Source organism: Apium graveolens, chromosome 10 (assembly GCF_009905375.1).
Source record: "Apium graveolens cultivar Ventura chromosome 10, ASM990537v1, whole genome shotgun sequence".
NCBI classification, from domain to species: domain Eukaryota; kingdom Viridiplantae; phylum Streptophyta; class Magnoliopsida; order Apiales; family Apiaceae; genus Apium; species Apium graveolens.
In genome coordinates this window covers 238,621,194-238,640,017 of record NC_133656.1, presented here as the reverse complement: position 1 = coordinate 238,640,017, position 18,824 = coordinate 238,621,194, and the positions used below count along the sequence as shown (strand labels likewise).

General features: G+C 31.3%; 2 protein-coding genes across 6 annotated transcripts; one reads left to right on the top strand and one right to left on the bottom strand.

The window, feature by feature from the left end:
* The first annotated feature begins 13,589 nt into the window (after positions 1-13,589).
* On the top strand, positions 13,590-14,885 carry LOC141692130 (uncharacterized). Its single transcript, XM_074496869.1, has one exon. It carries the CDS (start codon positions 13,590-13,592, stop codon positions 14,883-14,885), a length of 1,296 nt encoding a protein of 431 aa, XP_074352970.1.
* A 474-nt stretch (positions 14,886-15,359) lies between these two features.
* Positions 15,360-18,478, bottom strand: LOC141689243 (pentatricopeptide repeat-containing protein At3g20730-like). 5 transcript variants are annotated; one of them, XM_074493472.1, is made up of 5 exons: positions 17,772-18,478; positions 16,144-17,257; positions 15,893-16,041; positions 15,721-15,815; positions 15,360-15,636 (listed from the first exon to the last, which is right to left on the bottom strand). In XM_074493472.1, the coding sequence occupies exons 1-2, from the start codon at positions 18,427-18,429 to the stop codon at positions 16,161-16,163; spliced, it is 1,755 nt and encodes a 584-aa protein (XP_074349573.1). In that variant the 5' UTR covers positions 18,430-18,478; the 3' UTR covers positions 15,360-15,636; positions 15,721-15,815; positions 15,893-16,041; positions 16,144-16,160. The 5 variants fall into 5 exon arrangements, with proteins under 5 accessions (XP_074349573.1, XP_074349575.1, XP_074349576.1 ...); XM_074493474.1 differs by having other exon boundaries at positions 15,893-15,959; XM_074493475.1 differs by having other exon boundaries at positions 15,721-15,808; positions 15,893-15,959.
* Positions 18,479-18,824: the final 346 nt, after the last annotated feature.

Below are 18,824 nucleotides of genomic sequence, written 5' to 3'. Positions count from 1 at the left end.
GGTTATGTGCATACTGGTCTTGTTGCCAACACAAATTTACTTCATAAACAACAGTTCTGGCCTATGGGCAACTTTTCTACTAACTGAAGAATCTGGCTTGGGAATACTTTCTATTACTAGTCTACTGGACCAACGATCCTTCAGCTTCCATGTAATTACTGTCCTGCTTAAATGGCAACAACTTTAAATACTTTAATATAGTGTAACTTTTGCCGAACTTTAAAGCTGCAATTTAGTGCTGGCATTGCGAAATCTGGGATTATGTTCCTGAATAAATTAAACAGCAGCTGTAGTGGTTTAGGCTTTTTATCACATCGGAGAATAGGACAAAGATTCCCCGGAAAAATGGTAATTAGCGCCGGTGTTGCTTGCCCAGTAATGTTGTCGCTGACATAACAAACTGGACTTTTATAAACTTAGTCAAAACTAAACTGATTAGCCTTACCCTTAACGCCCAACCTATGCGTTTCCCTAAACAGCTTCAAAGATTCTTCTGGCTATTATGGACATGACTTATACGAAATGACACGAAAATTTAGTGTTTATGTTTGTCTTTTTAGTGTCGGTTTTGTGTCTTCCCTTTGAGTACATGGCGCAACACGAAATATACTACATAAATATATATTATAATTAAATATTAATAATTATAATGAATATATGTATAATTATAATAGATATTTTGCATATTTATTTTTAAAATAAATACCTGATTTTATAATATGGATGTAAATGCGATCTAAATATATATTTTTAATTTCTTTTGTTTAAATTTTACCTAATAATCTTATATATATATTTATTAATTTATTTTGATTAATATTAATATTTAATTTTACATAAAAAATACGAACACGAAAATAAACAAATCCTAAACATGTCGGTTTTATGTTTACCTTCACAAAACATGAAAATACACGATACGATAGTATGCACGAATTGCCATGTCTAGATTCATCAGACTTGTGCTATTAGTGACAACATAGCAGGGATAAACTGGAGCACAAACTGAAATCATAGTTTTGAGTTGCCGTTCAAAAGGAAGTAAAGTTGGACTCATACAGGTAATTTACTCTGCAAGGGTTTGTGTTACTTCTTAATTATGTATCTTTTCTATTAGTTGCAAATCGCATTGTTTTGTAAAATTTAAAGCTGATTTTATTAATGACTTGAAAAAGATTTAATAGGGACAAATCCCCAACTGATAATGCAACCAGGTTGAAAAACAAATATAGTTTAAATAATTAGCCGTTTTGTTTCCGGATTGTTTAACAAACTGAATATAAATATTTTGAAAATTAAAAATGAAGGTAATGGTTTCCCGGACAATCCAGCACGCATCTCCCCCGAAAACAGTAGCTTCACAATTGTCCCTCACATTAATTCGATTGTTATTGTAATGTTCAGAGGACTCAGTTGCAACAACTGAGTTTAGAGGTCTCATGTTATGAACAAATATTTTTTGTGAGAGGTGAGCACATGTGATTTTAACCATCGTTCCAAACGCACGCTAGCTATCTACCTGTTGGACACCAGATATAGACCTACCGAAAGTGTTGTTGATGCGAGATATCCTAATCTCCCAATACACCATCCAATTCATTTTCAATACAACCAACACATCGCACAAAGCGAGACAATCAGACACACAAATATTAACTTAAACAGAACAATACGAAAAAAACCCAAAATTCAATAATCTCGGAATAACACCAAACTGTAATATGTTGTTATAATAGAGATTTTGAATCCAAAAACTGAATTTTATTATAAAATCCAAGCTTTTATCTTAGTACATCTGAAAACTAAAGTGAAGAATTGTAATGGATTTTTCGAGTTTTGTAAAATAAATCTCGATTTTATTAAAGAAAAAGTGAATAAAAGGAGAAGATGGAGATAGAGATGGGTAGAAAGGGTGAAAAAGAAAGTAGGGCGGATAGGGTTAGGTAAATTTAGGGTGGACGACTCTCATGCGAGAGAGAAAAGTCTTTTGGTCAGTTGTTGCAAATCGCATTATAGTTGGCATTCAATATAGAATTTGAGCTTTTTTCTCTTTGTGGGCGTTCTATTTAGAATTAAGTAAGTTATGCTTAGACAAGTTCCCCTCAACAATGTTAATTTATAAATTAGAATAACACAGAATGCACTTCTCTTAATTAAGTAAAATTTTGTGTGATGCTCTCAAACTCGGAGTACTGATTTAGAAATCACGACATAATCACTAAATAACATAATTAATATAATAATAATAAATCCCGAAATTCATAACAAGATCTATACATGATAAGGTATGAACAAGACTACAACTATCAATCAGGAGTTTAAAATTATATAACCAACTTAATCATTATTACAAATTACAATTCAGAGTTGGAATTTCCATATAACCCATAAATATTTGGAACCAAAATATACATACGTAACCCAAAAGTCAAAGCGATCCTCCCAATTTCCCATGGGGCAACTAACCTAACAGTCTGCAACGGTCCACTAAATACACTCTGTGTATCTAAGAATCGTGACCTTCTTACTTAATTGCCAATGATTAGATGAAAATAGAATAAATGAGCCACAAAACTCGGCAAATAACTAAAATTAACAATAATTTTTAAACTTGACAGTAAAAGTCTATCTTAACATTCTAAACTCAATCTTAGTGTAATTTAGGGTTTAAAGTGAGGGTTACGAGGAGGGTAGTACTCAAAATTCTATAATTCGATTCTTTTCGTAACTTCTTTCTTTTCAAAGCATTCTTTTTCTTTGCGTTCAAAACTTTTAGAATCCAATCTGCTTTTGAATGTAAACAGTACTATCGCACAATTTTACTTTTACTTTTGAAAACAAATATCAATATCTTCTGCTTAGAGTGTATATCAACTTTCATAAATAAATAATACGGGTGATCAGCCAGTACTGACCTCCATCTGGTCATTAAAGGTACCTAAGGCACTGTTTAGCCTTTAAATATTTTCCGATCCATCTCCAGATTCAATAACATCGGTCCGTCTCCGGCTCTGGACCATTGTTACATGGCCACTTACGCCTCCAATCTTTAGGATTTCAATGAAAACCTTTATATTGAAAAAATTATTTTATTTTTCAAACTAAATTCATTTTAAAACATTTACCGACCTTTGAAATCATTTAGACTCTTTCAAGTACAAAATCATTCTAATCTTCATTTCAAGATATAAGGGTGTAACAAGAATTATATAGAAATCTACTTATTAGGGTACGAACAAGAAATGAACACAAATATTAACAGTATGAAAGGTGGACAAGATCAAGGTTACAATCACTGGTTACCAATAGTAAGGTAGTATTAATGCAAAGCCATCGCTTGAACACGATTTTCAATAAGACAAGGATATTCAATCACCATAGGTATCGTTAAGGCACAAGTTATCAATGAACATATTGTAGCAGGGCAAAAATATCAATTGAACTTAAAGGTTAATAATGGTGCAAGGTTTAGGTTACAATTAAGGTTGACAAGTACTAGAATGGAATCACGGTAAGCATGGTAAAAGGATGGTATTCAAAAGAATCATACTATCATTTATTCTATCTTTTCATTTTAATATAAATTTATACTATCATTTCATTCATCTTTTCATTTCAACTAGCTCTATAACCCGTACAATGCACGAGCATGTTTTATAGTATGTGAATTGATGTTATTTTGATTCTAATTATCGACGATATATTCATGTTATTTCAGGATGGATCAATTAACTAAATATCTCTCTTTATGAAATTGAGATCGATGTCTTACTTAACGTGTTTTTTCTCAAAATGAATTGAATATGCAGAAATGAAATCGAAATATACGATCAAAATATAATACAAATGAAAGTATAAATATCTCATGAAAATAATTACAACTCATAAGAATGAAATATTGCGGAGTTAATTAAAGAGTTATTATAGTTGTTTACATGGTACAATTAGTGATACAAAATATAATGAATATGAGGTAATCTTACTTTCCATGTTAGAAAATGTAATGATTGGATATGAAAGCCGACACATTAAATATAATATTGTACAATTGACAATATAAATACATTTTTCAATATACATCATTTTTTATGATAAATATATTAATAGATAAGCCAGTAATCAATTATAATGAAAATTGAAAAATGGACTAAATTGGTTGAACTACTGATTTACGGTTTATCAAAAATTGAGAATTTATCGAAATAATATTGAACATATTTTTATATTCTTTTAAAATATATAAGTAAAATAATTATATTTGAGATGTGTAAAATTGCATTTGTACGTCCATACTAAGTTATAACATTATTTTGTGTGCATTATTTATTAAAATAATAAGAGTCTTAATCATCTTTACGCATCTCTCTTCTTCTTCCCTTATATTTTCAGTTTCTATTCGGCAACCGTCTGATTTCTTCATTTAAAATTGTCATTCTTCACCAACTAGATGCTGAGTATATTTCTTCTTCCTTTTCTTCTCTTCATAGCCTCAAATCGTGTGTTTGATTCGTCAAATTATAATCGGAAAATTGCCGATTTTGATCAAAAATGGCAAAAATGTTGTATGCTCCGATTTTGCTCAATAGATTGTTTGGTTGTCTTGTAGCAATTTATTGGCAAATTTTTTGATTTCCATACCATTGCGGTAATCTTATAACTCTTTTACTTATACCTCTGAAAAACTTTAAATTGGTTAATGTAAAAAAAATGATTCACATTACTATTGTAAAATATTATTGTAGCTGTAATGAACTTGATATTTTAATATTTTATTATATATATTCAAAATCTTCAAACCAGTCTTAGTTTATATTCGATTTGGTCATATAATAAAAATCTCAACTTTATTATAAACTTTTCTCATAACTCACTCTTTTATTCATATACAAAGATAATATCAATTTTATTTCTTGAATTTAATACTTATACACTAACATTGTCATTTTCAGATTAGCTAACATATTAAATTTATTTGCTGAAAATAAATTTATTTTATATAAAGTCTTTAAAAAAATAAGAATTTAGTATATATATAGGCAAGTATTATTAAATTTTAGATATCTAATTATAGGTTGTTAATATTCAATGATAAATGATAACATGTATAAAATTATTAATACTAATGAGTTAGGTGTAATTAATATATGTTATTAAATATGGCAATTATTTATATATATTAATAAGGAGTAATAATGACTTAAATGTAATTAATACATGATATTAAATTTGACAATTATTTATATTTATTATTGAGGGGTAAATTAGTAATCTGGAATTAATTGTCTCACCCAACCCCCTATTTGCTCTATTATATAAATAATAGATATCACAACCATTATCGTTATAAGAAGGCAATATTACTTGCCTCGAAAGCTTTTCCTCTTAACCTGAATCGGTTCGCTGCCACATCCACCTATAATCAAACCTATTACGTATTTATACTCAATCTTTATCTATCTCACTTCACTACTTATAAGTAGTCTTACAAATAAACCTTAATTACACATAACACGTAATCACAATCAATAGCATACTCATATATATTTGTAGGCTTATCACACAAAATTTTAAACAACCACTATCCTTATTCTTATACACTAATAGACGATTACATTTTTATCGAAAATTTGACATAACATGTTTGTATATTCATACTACCTAAATTTTGATATCACCAAGCAAGTTCACAATCCAATTTACTTTTCGAATCAGTCATACATATAACTATATTTTTCTTTTAAATTCAGATTCACATCAACTAGACATGTAATTACATAATTCGAATCATTCAAGCAATCCAAGTCTAAAACGTAGAATCTTAACATGCAATACTCTAATTCAGATTTAATCTCGACAATCATTCACATGACCATTTATATTGAATTTAATCATAAAATTCGAATTAAAGTTCTAAAATTTTGGAAACAAATTTCGAGATTCATACTCACATAACACGAAATTACGGAACAAGTTCATATTGATTATTAGTAAAAATTGAACTTAATTAAGCAAATTTGAAATTAAAAATTTCGAATTAATCGACATGCATATACAGAATTAAATAAAGTCGGACTCAAGAGTCATCATCGTCCCCGTCGGCTTACCGGTGGTGCCCTCTTCGGGGTTTCCAACTAAACTCCGACAATTAATCACTAATAACATCAAATACATGTTTAATTACAACAATCAAAATTATTAAACTCATTAGATTTTCATCAAAAATCGAACTAAACCCTAATTCGGGTTTTTCAAAAACCTCAAGGATTCACACATTGAATCATATATAACTGTTGTGGAGAAGAAACTGAGCTCAAGAGTGGTCTCCAATTCAAAAATGATCAAGAAATGGAAGAGATGAAGAGAGAGAGAGAGAGAGAGAGGGAGGAGGAGGGAGGGAGAGAGCGAGAGAGAGAGAAGGAAGGAGGGGGAAGAGATGAAGAGAGAGAGAGAGAGAGAGGGAGGAGGAGGGAGGGAGAGAGCGAGAGAGAGAGAAGGAAGGAGGGGGAAGAGAGTATATAACAGCTAGGGGCAAAAAGAGAAATTCACCCTCCGGTGAATTTTCTTTTTTTTTTTCTGTAAATGCTGAAAATGATTTTGTAAATTAGAAAACTTGAATTTAACAATTCATCAAAATTGAAAATTTGATGATTAAAATGTAAAGAATAAAATTATTTGCCTCCTCATATTTTTAGAATAATTTTTGGAGTGTACGACTTACTTTTCACAAATTTTAATTTTTATAAAATTATTTTAAAATATCAAGTCTTTAAAATAAATAGAGTTTTTAAAATAGATTAGGTTTCATAACTTGAACTTGAACGTACTCTGATCATTTTATAAAAATCTTTAAAAATTAAATATTCCTCATATTCTGCCAAATAAATTATTTAAAAATATTTAAAAATCCCTCGATCACTCTTTTGCACATATAAGGGTAAAATAACATATATTAATGCATCTCATTCAACCAAATCTCATATTCGCAAATTTTATCATTTAAACTTTATTTATAAATACTTTTCGCAATTATATATATATATATATATCACTAACTCAAATAATAATTCAATTCTACATACTCTTAATCAATTAATAACGTAAACACATAAAATTCTTTTTATCTCACATTTCCAACTATTTCACATAAATCCGTTTCTTAACCATAATATCATTTCCATCTTTCATTTTAACCAGCCTTTACGGTTACGTCCCATCTGATAGTGCGGCTGATACTCTATCTTAGATATTAACCACATTTCATTACTTAAGTCTTATATTGACTCATCAAACTAAAATAATATATTTCTAAACATTCTTTCACTAATTCATTTAATTACATATAATTTATATTTTATTCACACAATATAATTTACGAAAATGTAATTCGTTACATTTTGAACCTCTAACTTTATTCTTTAAGAACAAAAAATTGACATTCATACTGTATTAATATATGCGATTAGTTGTATTAGCCGACTAGCCATATATGTGACTCCTACTTTGGATGTATTGTGGTCTCGTCTTAATTACCGATGACATCACCTATTAATGCGCATATTAAAATTGAGGGATCTTTTCAGATTTATCGAAAATCACAAATCTTAGCTTAGCAGTAGCGGCGCGAATAACCCTATAAAATCAATGGAGGAAGAGTGTTGTGGTGGCGTATCTGTGAATCAAATCGCAAATTTTGTGCCTCTAGGAATCCTACATTGACAGTAATGTATGCGGTCTCGTCTTACGTATTGATGACGTCACATGTTACGTGCATATTAAAATTTAACAAGAAATGTTATTTAGTAAAAGAACAATTTCGAAGAATAATTTTTTTGCAGGAATTTTGATGAATAGTTATGTCACAAGAAATGCGCGTAACTATTTTGATAGTAAATTGAAAATAATATTTTAAATGAATTTGACATTAAAAGTGTGGTAGATGATTTTATTACAAAATGTGAGAGAAGCGAAAAATTTTCAAAATAATTTATACGGGAATATTTATTGTTTACAAATTTTATAATTATTAATTTCATTTTAAAAAAAGATAAATAAATTTTTATTTTAATATTTAATTGAGGGCTCTTTTCAGTTATATCGAAAACCACAAACCTTAGCGGTATGAGCGCTAATAACCCTATCAAAATCAACGAAGGAATTAGGGATGACAATCGGGTTGGTCGACACGGGTTTAGCAAAATTTAAATCCAAATCCGACTTTTTTGCCAAATCCGAACCCGAACTCGGAAAAACTCGTACCACTAAATCCAAACCCGAATCCATCGGGTTTTATTCGGGTTCGGTTCGCGTTTGGATTTGTAGATCTCTACTAAATTGTACATTAATTTGCACAAATTCTAGTGAAAGATTACTAGGATCTGATTTGAGCAAAATGCGATATTGAAATTTTTGAGCAAAGTGCTCATAAGAGGGTTTATAAAATATAATGAATCATACTTTTATGAATAAAATTATTGGTTAAATAATGCAACAATCTTGACCTTTAGTATACTAGTCTTGAACATAGTGCTGAGAACATGTTTAAGCGACTTTAATGCAATAGTTTGTAAAAAGTATAATTTATAATATTAATATTAATAATATAATATATTATATATTATACTACTACTAATAAAATGTAAGATATTTGTTATATATTAACACGGGTTTCAGATTGTGTTCGGGTTTGTGTCAGAATATAATGAGTTTCTGGTTTTCGGGTCGGGTTCGAAATGGTATATCATAAATCCAAACCCGACAAGAAAATGGTTCGGGTTTAAAAATCAAAGCCGAACCCAAAATATTTAGATTAGGTAAAACCCGATTGAATCGATACGGATCGTGTATTTATCGGTTCTGTATAAATTGTCATCTCGTCGAGGAAAAGTTATTTTGGTACTATGTATGGATTAAATTGTAAATTTTTGTGTCTCTGTGATTCCTACTTTGACTGTAGTATTTGCAGTCTCGTCTTACGTACTAATGATATCACATGTTATTGTGCACATTGAAATTTAATAAGAAATGTTAATTAGTAAAAAAAAATCAATTTTGATGAATAGTTATGTCACATGAAATGCGTGAAATTATGTTGATAGTAAATTGAAAATAATTTCTAATTGGATTGGATGTTAAAAGTGTATTTATCAGTTCTGTATAAATTGTCATCTCGTCGAGTAAAAGTTATTTTGGTACTATGTATGGATCAAATTGTAAATTTTTGTGTCTCTGTGATTCCTACTTTGACTGTAATATTTGCAGTCTCGTCTTACATACTAATGATGTCACATGTTATTGTGCATATTGAAATTTAATAAGAAATGTTAATTAGTAAAAAAAATCAATTTTGAAGAATAGTTATGTCTCATGAAATGCGTGAAATTATGTTGATAGTAAATTGAAAATAATATTCTAATTGAATTGAATGTTAAAAGTGTTAGTGCTTGTACCCTAAAGACAACATTATTATGTTTATATTATGAAACATTTGGATTATTAATTATGATTCTATGGATTATTCTTTAGAAATTTATTATATCTTTATTTTCAGCGATAAAATGTTAGATCAATAAATGTCCTTGGAATATGATATGTAAATCTATATCTCTAAGTACGTTACTTAGAAATGAGATTATGAGAATAGTATTGATATTCCTAAAGTTCACTAGTCAAGTATTATTGTTAAGGGACGATAATAAATACGTTGAGACTAGTGTGTTTGTCGATTGATGATCACATCTCATTGCTCATATGTATGGTTATATTAAAGTCAAAACACAGGCATATGTATTAAATACATGGTGCTGAATTGACCCGTTGTGAGATACTACATATTTAAAGTGTCATAAGTTAATTTCACAGTGATAATCATGTATTGGTCCTTTGACCTGAAATCATTATATTTTGATACGAGAATTAATATACTTTGATACTATTGAAAGTTATCCTTGACCGAGTAATAATAAAAATAGACATTGTATATATTATGAATCGTATGAGAAATATGAATGATTTAGATGGGATCCTCCTTTATTTAATGAGTGATATTATTGGCCCCTTAATTGAGTAAAACTATAAAATGCATGGTCGTGCTCAAATTGTGATTTGTTTAATATTTTACTCATTAATAAAGAAAAGAAGGATTAAACGCTTGCAGAGGAAGACACAATGATGTATTACTAGATGTCACTCATTTTTTATAATTTTGTTATTAGAAAATAAAATTATTGCCAACGTAATAATAACCTAAAGGGTCACACACAAAGAACGTTTAAAACGGAGTGTTATTTAAATTATGAATTTAAATATTTTATTATTATTAATTCGAATTTAGTTATTAAATTAATTAAGCCAGACTTGATTAATTGTATATATATTAGAATTCGAATTTAATAATAATATAAACCCAAAATTAGAATGGATACTTTAAGAAGCCCATTAAGATTAGGTTTAGGCCCAAGTCCTCACTCCCATATATATACATTAAGATGTATATTTTTAGGGTTTAGTTGACACATCATGTTTTTTAGAAAACCCTAACAGCTCTACATCTTAGAGAGGCTAGAGAGAGAGAGAAGAGAGGCAACCAAATCGGCTAGTACCGGTTCAGGTGATCGTTGGACGATCGGGCGTTCGTGTGGATATATTGGAGAGCAGATCTTCGAAAGGAGGGTTGCTGTGTTTGTTCATATTTGTACATTCATCACAATCAGAAGGAAAGTTTTATTAGAGTAAACATCTAACCTCCGAATTAAATGTTTTGTTTCACATGGATCCTGCGTTTGGGATTTCGTTTTTCATATTTATTTTTGAATTTTCCGCTGCGTTTGTGTCATGAATCCCAACAAAAAGTGTGGTAGATGATTTAAATATTAAATATGGGAGAAATATTTTTTTTCAAAATAAATTTATTAGAATATATTTGTTGTTTACAAATTTTATAATTACTAGTTTAAAACTCGTGCGATGCACGGTTTTTTATATTATTAAATATTTTAAAAAAAATAATTTTAATTTAGTTTTAAAAAAATTCATTTAAAATTTTAAATAGCATGATTTAATGATAAATATATTAATCTATATTCATTAATTTTTTGAGATGAGGTATCCGAAAAAAGTAATGTTACTCATTTAATAAAATATTTTTATTCATATTTCTACGTGTGATCACAATATTTTTAATTAAAAGTTAATTTAGTTTAAATCTATAATATATGATTATGTTTAGTATGATATTTACTTCTCTTAATCTTTAAATTAATAGTTTACATTATTTTTTTAACCCGAGATTCATTAAACCGACCAAATCATTGTAATTTGTTTTAATCGGATTAATAGGATAATTTAGTTTTAGCCGGGAAGGATTTTGTTTTAGTTGGTCGAATTTTATTTTGATTTTCATTTTATTTTAGTTTTGGTCAACTATATAATGTGTATTTATCCTGGATGAATAGTATAATTATTTTATTTTAGCTTAATTTAATGATATAATTTTATTACTTAAATCAATAGTAATTATTATTTTATTTTAACTCGAGAGACGTTATATCAATCAAATCTAGCTAACTATATTTAGTTTGTTTAAAATTTTATATTCAGGATCAAAAATTTAATTTTGCATAGTTCTAATGAAAAGTTTAGATTATTTTAGAATAATATTAATAATTAAATTGGTTGTTATAATAAAATAGCTTAAAACCCGTGCAAAGCACGGATTGCACAGATTTTTTTTAATATTATATAAATTTATTTTTTGAATTGAATTTTTAAATTTGTTCATTTTAAATTTTAAATGATATGACTGCATCACCCTAATTATATTAATACACGTATATGTTAATAATTCTTTTTAAACAATTAAACTTATTTAAAGTAGTAGAGTGTGACAACTCGGGTCAAATCCCGAGTCTTTTTCAAAAACCGGGGCAAGTCCCGATTACGAGTCTGAAATAAACCGAATCATATTGTCCCGAATGCAACCAACTTGGGTTACGACAAGCCCACCACAAGCCCAAAAGATCATGATTTATTGGTGCACATAATAGTAGTACTTTGCCTTATATACTGACACGAAATCCCAAATTTCCTCGATGTGGGACTGGGGTGTTAAAAACTCCTCCGCTTAAACTCCTGACGTCCTACTCAGGCCCAATCAAACAGCCCATATGACCAAAATCGTACCTCTATAGCCATTGTGGGATAATACCGGTTGGTTTCGTGTCCCCGCCTTTGGACCTCTTATCATTGTGGAATAATACCACCAGTCGTCGTGTCCTCACCTCCGGCAACTTGACGCATCAAGCTTTCGAGAGTCGGCTCTGATAGCGTATGATAGCGTATGTGACAACCCGAATCAATTTCCGAGCCTTTTTCGAAAACCATATCAAGTCCAATTACGAGTCTGAAATAAGCCCAACCATAATGTCCTGAGTGCAGCCGACTGGGGTGACGACAAGCCGACCACGGACCCCAAAAGATTATGATTTGTTGGTACACATAATAGAAGTACTTTGCCCTATATACTGATTAGAAGTCCCAAATTTCCTCAATGTGGGACTAGGATGTTACACTCGGTACAGGGAAATAATTATAGCGAAATTTTATTTTATTGAGAGTAAAAATACAACGTATCCATTATGTCGCGGCCTTGAACGATATAGTTTTATTGATAATCTTATATGAATTTTTAAAAATGAAATTAATAAATATTTTAGTTAAAAGTTAAATTTTAGTTCAGATCAATAAGATATGTATGATACTTGGTCAGATATTAATTTAATTTTTCCCGGATCAATGGTTTATATTATTATTTTTACCCATAGGCCCACCACTTCGACCAAATTCAACTAATTATTTATAGTTTTATTTTAATTTCTTTAAATCCAGATCAATTAGATAATTTTGTTTTAGCCCAAATAATTAGTATATATGATTTTGTTTTAGTTGGTCGATTTATATTTTAATTTTAATTTTGTGTTAGTTTGGATAAATTGTATAATATATTTTTATCCCAGGTGAATAATATATATTTTTTTGATTTTTATTTATCCTAGTTTAATAGTATTATTTTCTTTATTCCGGTCATTAATATTTATTATCCCGAGGCACATTTATCTATCAAATCCAACCAATTATATTTAGTTTGCTTAAATTTATTTTAGCTCGAAATATCAATTAAAATAATATAGAAGTAGAATTAAAATTGGTAGAGTAAGTTGACTGAAATATAATTAGAATTAGAATTAACTGACCGATCAATTAAAATTCGAATAGTTAAGCAAGGGTAATTAAGTAATTTCAACAAGTATCGACCGACCGATTACCAAACTTTAATATTTCATCTATTATAATATAGTATACATAAATATGAATTAGAAAAAAAAATATGAATTAGAATTAAATTGATAGAAGAACTTGATTTTAGTATTAATTATAATAAGATTTCAATATAAAGTAAAATTTAATTTAGTAGAAGAAACTGAATTAATGTCAATTAAAATTAGAATGGATTGACCGACCAACCAAACTCTTAATGTCTCGTATACAATATATATATTTAGAAAAAACTTAATTTAGGGTTCTATAATCTATTCATGTCTATCGACAACCACAAGGGCGCAGATAACCCTATAATGGGGGAGGAGTTGTTTTGGTGCCGCATATGTAAATCAAACCGCAAACTGTCGTGCCTCTGCGAGTGTTACTTAGGCTGTAATGTCTGCGGTCTCGTCTTACGTGATGATGATGAAGATGACATTCCTCAGACTCCGCCCAAACTCCACGTTGTCCACTATATTGCGCAGATTCGAGATATTTTCGATGACAACGTCATTGATTTCGCTATGTTTTGTTACACAAAAGCTTCTGCTTCTGGTTATTTACGCAGAGATAAAGTACTTGCAGCTATTTGCTTATATATTAGTTGTCGTACCAATGATGTGCCATGCATGCTCGTCGAGTTTTCGAGTTTCGGTGTCAATGTGTATGACGTAGGGTTTATGTTATTGCATGTTTACATGTTTTTGAGGGATGAAGTTGATGGTTTTCAAGTGTCTGAAATTGTGGATCCTTCGTTTTTTATTCACCGGTTTACGGCTGCGCTGCTGTTGAAGGAGAATAACAAGTTCAAGGAGAATAACAACAAGTTCATTGTCGTGTTGACGGCTTTGCGGATTTTAGCTGATTGGAAGTCGGAGTATGTGGGATGTTGGAAGAGACTTGGTGGATTGTGTGCTGCGGCTGTGTATATGGCCGCTTATTTTAACGGATTTGATGTGTCTGATTGTGATGATGTTGTTTCTGTTTTTCGAGGTGTAGTGAGTGAAAAGTTGGTTAAGAGTAGGTTACAGGATTTGTATGATGATTTTGCAAGCGTTGCTAAGGAGTGTGAATATTTCATTCCGGGGGCTGAGTATGCTGTTTGTCCACATTATAATCGACTGATTGCTGACGATCCACTGAATGCTGAGAAGTGTTTTCATGGATTTTGTCGTGTTTGTTATGATAAGTTTGTGAAGCTTTCTGGATACTTTTGTGGTGGATTGGATGCGAAGTGCACAGAATGTCAACCGGCTGACTTGTCAAATGGGATTTCTGTTCCAGGAGAAGACGACGAAGTCCAGGTTTTATGCAGTAAGAAGAGGCTGAGTTCGATGATCAATTTTGATGCCTTGCGTGAAGCGTTTGGAGATGATGAAGCTCAGAGTGCAAATACAAAACGTAAGGAGTCCAACGGCAGTAGTAGTAACGCCATGGAGCAAGGACATTGGGGGGACAAATTGGCTATTGCTGGTGATGCTCATGCTCAAGATTCGGCTAACAATTCAGTGAGGAGACGATTTGGTCAACCAAAACCACCGCGGGTGAGAAGATTAGGCTTGCAAAGATGATCACCGGATCAGGTTGGAGAAGATTTGGTTAGTGATATCATTCTAAGGGAGGTGAAGAGAATGAGTTCTTGCTAAAACAAACACTCTCACCTAGTTTAATTTAAGATTATATTGTTATAATTACTCTCTGCATCTATAGTGATTGTAGAACAATAATACTTGGTGATGAATATTTTGTTATTTGTTAAGATTGCATCATACATTGATTGAATTCTAGTTTGAATAGCTCCATTGCTTTTTGGGAGCACAATACAGGGACTTGTTTGCAAATATATTTAGAGCATCAATCAATCAATCAATCAATCAATCAACCATATCCAGTTTATATCACTTAGACTGTCTGGAAGAGGTAAGATGTACGCAAAACATGTCCCTACTTCAAAGAGTAGGGAGGCAATTTCCGTAAAGACCCATGCTTAGTGCAATAAATATATAGTGGGTTTCAACTTGTGCAAAGTTAAATTTTATGCAAACTGTATCATAGGCTTCGTAGTCTCTGTATTCATTGTATATATTTCACTTGTACATTAGAAATTTTAGAGTGCACATTGTTTGGCCAAGGCCGCTATCAGAAGTTCTATACTAGAACAACTCATTAAAATTTTATAATTATATTTTCAGCATACAGATTTAAACAACAAAGCTGCATAACACCCCTCCTTCCCCTTGTTATCTTGTCATTGCTGATTGGTCTGGTTTTGCACTTGTTGCTGACTTGCTGAGGCCAGGGGATTATTTATACATGCAAGTTCTGCAGTAATAAAGAGTAAAGACAGTACTGTTATAAAACATAGAGATGTATAAAAGTTGGTTCAGTAAACTAAGAGCTCAGTACCGAATGAGAAGTACAACAGAGTCCCTTTGATCCGTATGTTTAACATTGTTCACCAGCTTCTGCACCATCCTACATAAATGGCGCGCGCCTATACGCTGCATTGATTAACCTTGAATTCACCTTACACAAATAAATTATATAAAATAAAAAATGAGAGTTATGGAATTCATACCTATTGTAATTATCATATCCGGTTTGAACATAACACGAGCATCCTCCTGGTGACGACCTTCTCTCTTCTGTTCCGGAAAACTTTCTTGTCAGTAATTTCCTCTTATATGTTATCAGCTTCCTTCGTTTTAGTTTAGTTTTTGTCGGCTTCTTGCTTAAATTAAATTGATGTCAACTACAAAGTAATGAAGAAAATGTATTTAAACAACTGTATCACTATCAGCACAATAAATCCTTGGGAAAATATTTTACCTGTAAAGTTGGTCAATTTAGCCTGCGGACAGAAGTGTAGCACTCTTTCTTGTGGACTGAAGATAGCTGCATCCCGAATTCTTTTTCAAACCTGTATCTTCCATTAATTTCCTAGTTTTCCATGCATTACCCCACAAGCCTGCTGCAGCATATGTGCTTGCTAGAACAACATAGTTAGCAGAATTTGTTGGCTCTAAATCAAACAGATGCTTGGCTGCAACTTCTCCAAGAGTTGTATCACCATAGATGCTACAAGCACCAAGAATAGAACCCCATAGTGATGCATTAGGCTTTATTTGCATCTTGCATATTAAATCATAGGCTTCTTCCAATTGACCCCCACGTGCAAACAGATCCACCATACATGAGTAGTGCTCAGCTCTCGGCAATATATTATATTTGCTAACCATATTATTGAAACATTCCCATCCTTCATTGGTTAACCCATTGTGGCTACAGGCAAAGAGGAGGGATAAGAATGTAATATCGTTTGGCATTAACCCGTTATGTTCCATCGTTTTGTAGAGTTTTAGCGACGTATCTGCATCCCCGTGTTTCCCGTATCCAGCAATTAGAGATGTCCATGAAATAACATTTTTCTTCTCCATGTCATAAAAAACCTGGTTAGCATCATTCATTTCTCCGGATTTTGAGTACATGTCAATAAGAGCATTGCTCATGGCCATATCATGACTTGATTGATACTTCTTTACCGCAATTGCATGAATTTGCCTTCCCAAGACCAGTGACGCTAAATTAGCGCATATATTGAGCATCGAGCACAATATAATGTTATCGATTGCAAGAGACATCCGTCGCAACTCATTAAAAAGATCCACCGCATCAATGCAGTTGCGACCTTCACGTGCATATCCGGTAATCAATGCTGTGCATGATACTGTATCAAGTCTTAGCATACTCTTGTAAATGTTATTTGCAGTTCTTACATTTCCACATTTAACATAAGCATCAATCAGCGATCCAGTCAATATATTAAATGATTGAAAACCCAGTTTTATAACAATTCCGTGTATCTTCATGACCATCAGGAGATCATCAACTCCATCAAAGGCTTTTAGAACACTTCCCAGACTAAATGAATCTGGAGTCATACCTAGTATATAATGTTGTGATGTCAGTACAAGAAAGATTCAACGGATACCTTATGCAATTTGAAACAACATGAAATAGTACATGAAAAGTTTCAACAGAAAGATACCATCTGAGTCTGGACTTGATAACTGATATTGAATAACAAGGATAAAATACTCGCACAAAATAATACAAGCAGTTAAGGATATATTTTCAACTCTACTCAAACTGAAATACGAAGAACAAATGAAAAGACAAAATACTACTTTATTTCTGTGACTCACGTCATAAACTCATTTTTAGTTACGATAAAGTAAATGGAAGAATTATGTAGCACTCCTGCAAATGAGCTTCGTACTCTAACTTGACTTTCATTACAGACACATGTTTAATTTTTTTTAGTATGGTTTTCCTAAGTTCTTCACGTAATTTAATAACCACTACCATGCATACTTGAACAAAACATTCACGTATATTTTGCTTATAACAACATAGCATTCCTGCAAAGTGCGATTTTTCTATTTTATAAGCGGTACCTTCCCTAAGCATTGATCGAAACATCAAGAACGCATTATTCTTAAAACCCTGAACCACATAACCACCAATCATCGCATTCCACGACACCACATCCCTCTCAACCATCACATCAAAAACATGACAGGCATCCACCATCTTCCCACATTTCGAATGAAAATCAACCAATGCACTTTGCACAAACAAATTCTCCACAAACCTACTCTTCTCAATACACCCTTGTATTTGCTTTCCACCATCCAAACACTCAATACTAGTACACGCCCTCAACGCGCTCCCATACGTAAACTGATTAGACTTAACACCCTCCCTATGCATTTCCCCAAACACCTTCAAAGATTCATCAGAATCGCCATTCTGACAATACCCAGATACCATTGCAGTCCAAGACACCACACTTCTCTCAGACATTTCATCAAACACCTTGCGTGCACTTCTCATTTCTGCTACTTTTGAGTAAAATATGATCAGTTTAGTGTTGGTATATAAATTCGAATGCAACCCATTTCTTATGAGATGGCTGTGCAGCAATTTGCCTTGTTTATAAGCTCTCAATTCAATACAAAGTTGCAAAGCTTGAGAATATAACGCATAATAATCTGGCACTGGCTGAAATGAGTTGTGAAATATTTGGTTTAAAGCCTTGCTTAATTTGTTCATTGTTAATATCAACAATGGTAATTTGTTTACTATGTTATGTTGAATGAAATATTTTGATTTAAAATGGGAAAATAAAATATTTGGCAACTAATAATCGGTATTTTTTTTTACAAATTTGGCTTACAATTTAGTATACGTTCTAACAAATTTCGGGTATGAGCGAAAATCGAACACAAAAATCGGGACAATAAAAGATAAGACCTTAAACAATTGAGTAATTTCATTGCACTCTAATAATCTGTATTTTATTGTTTAGGTCCTACCAAATATTCCAATTTCGCATCAATAACTTTTAGATTTCCAGATTCAAGTCCTGTTAAATAAAATGTGTCTAAATTTATCAAATGCGGCAGATGACAGAACTGATCCTTGATTTGGAATATTTCAAAAACTCC

Bases quoted from the DNA above. Each gene is read 5' to 3' on its own strand.
- LOC141692130 (XM_074496869.1), top strand. From the start codon at position 13,590: ATGTCTATCGACAACCACAAGGGCGCAGATAACCCTATAATGGGGGAG.
- LOC141689243 (XM_074493472.1), bottom strand. From the start codon at position 18,429: ATGAACAAATTAAGCAAGGCTTTAAACCAAATATTTCACAACTCATTT. The intron at 17,258-17,771 runs GTACCGCTTATA...ATTATATACTAG, and splicing joins TCGATCAATGCTTAGGGAAG to GTATGACTCCAGATTCATTT.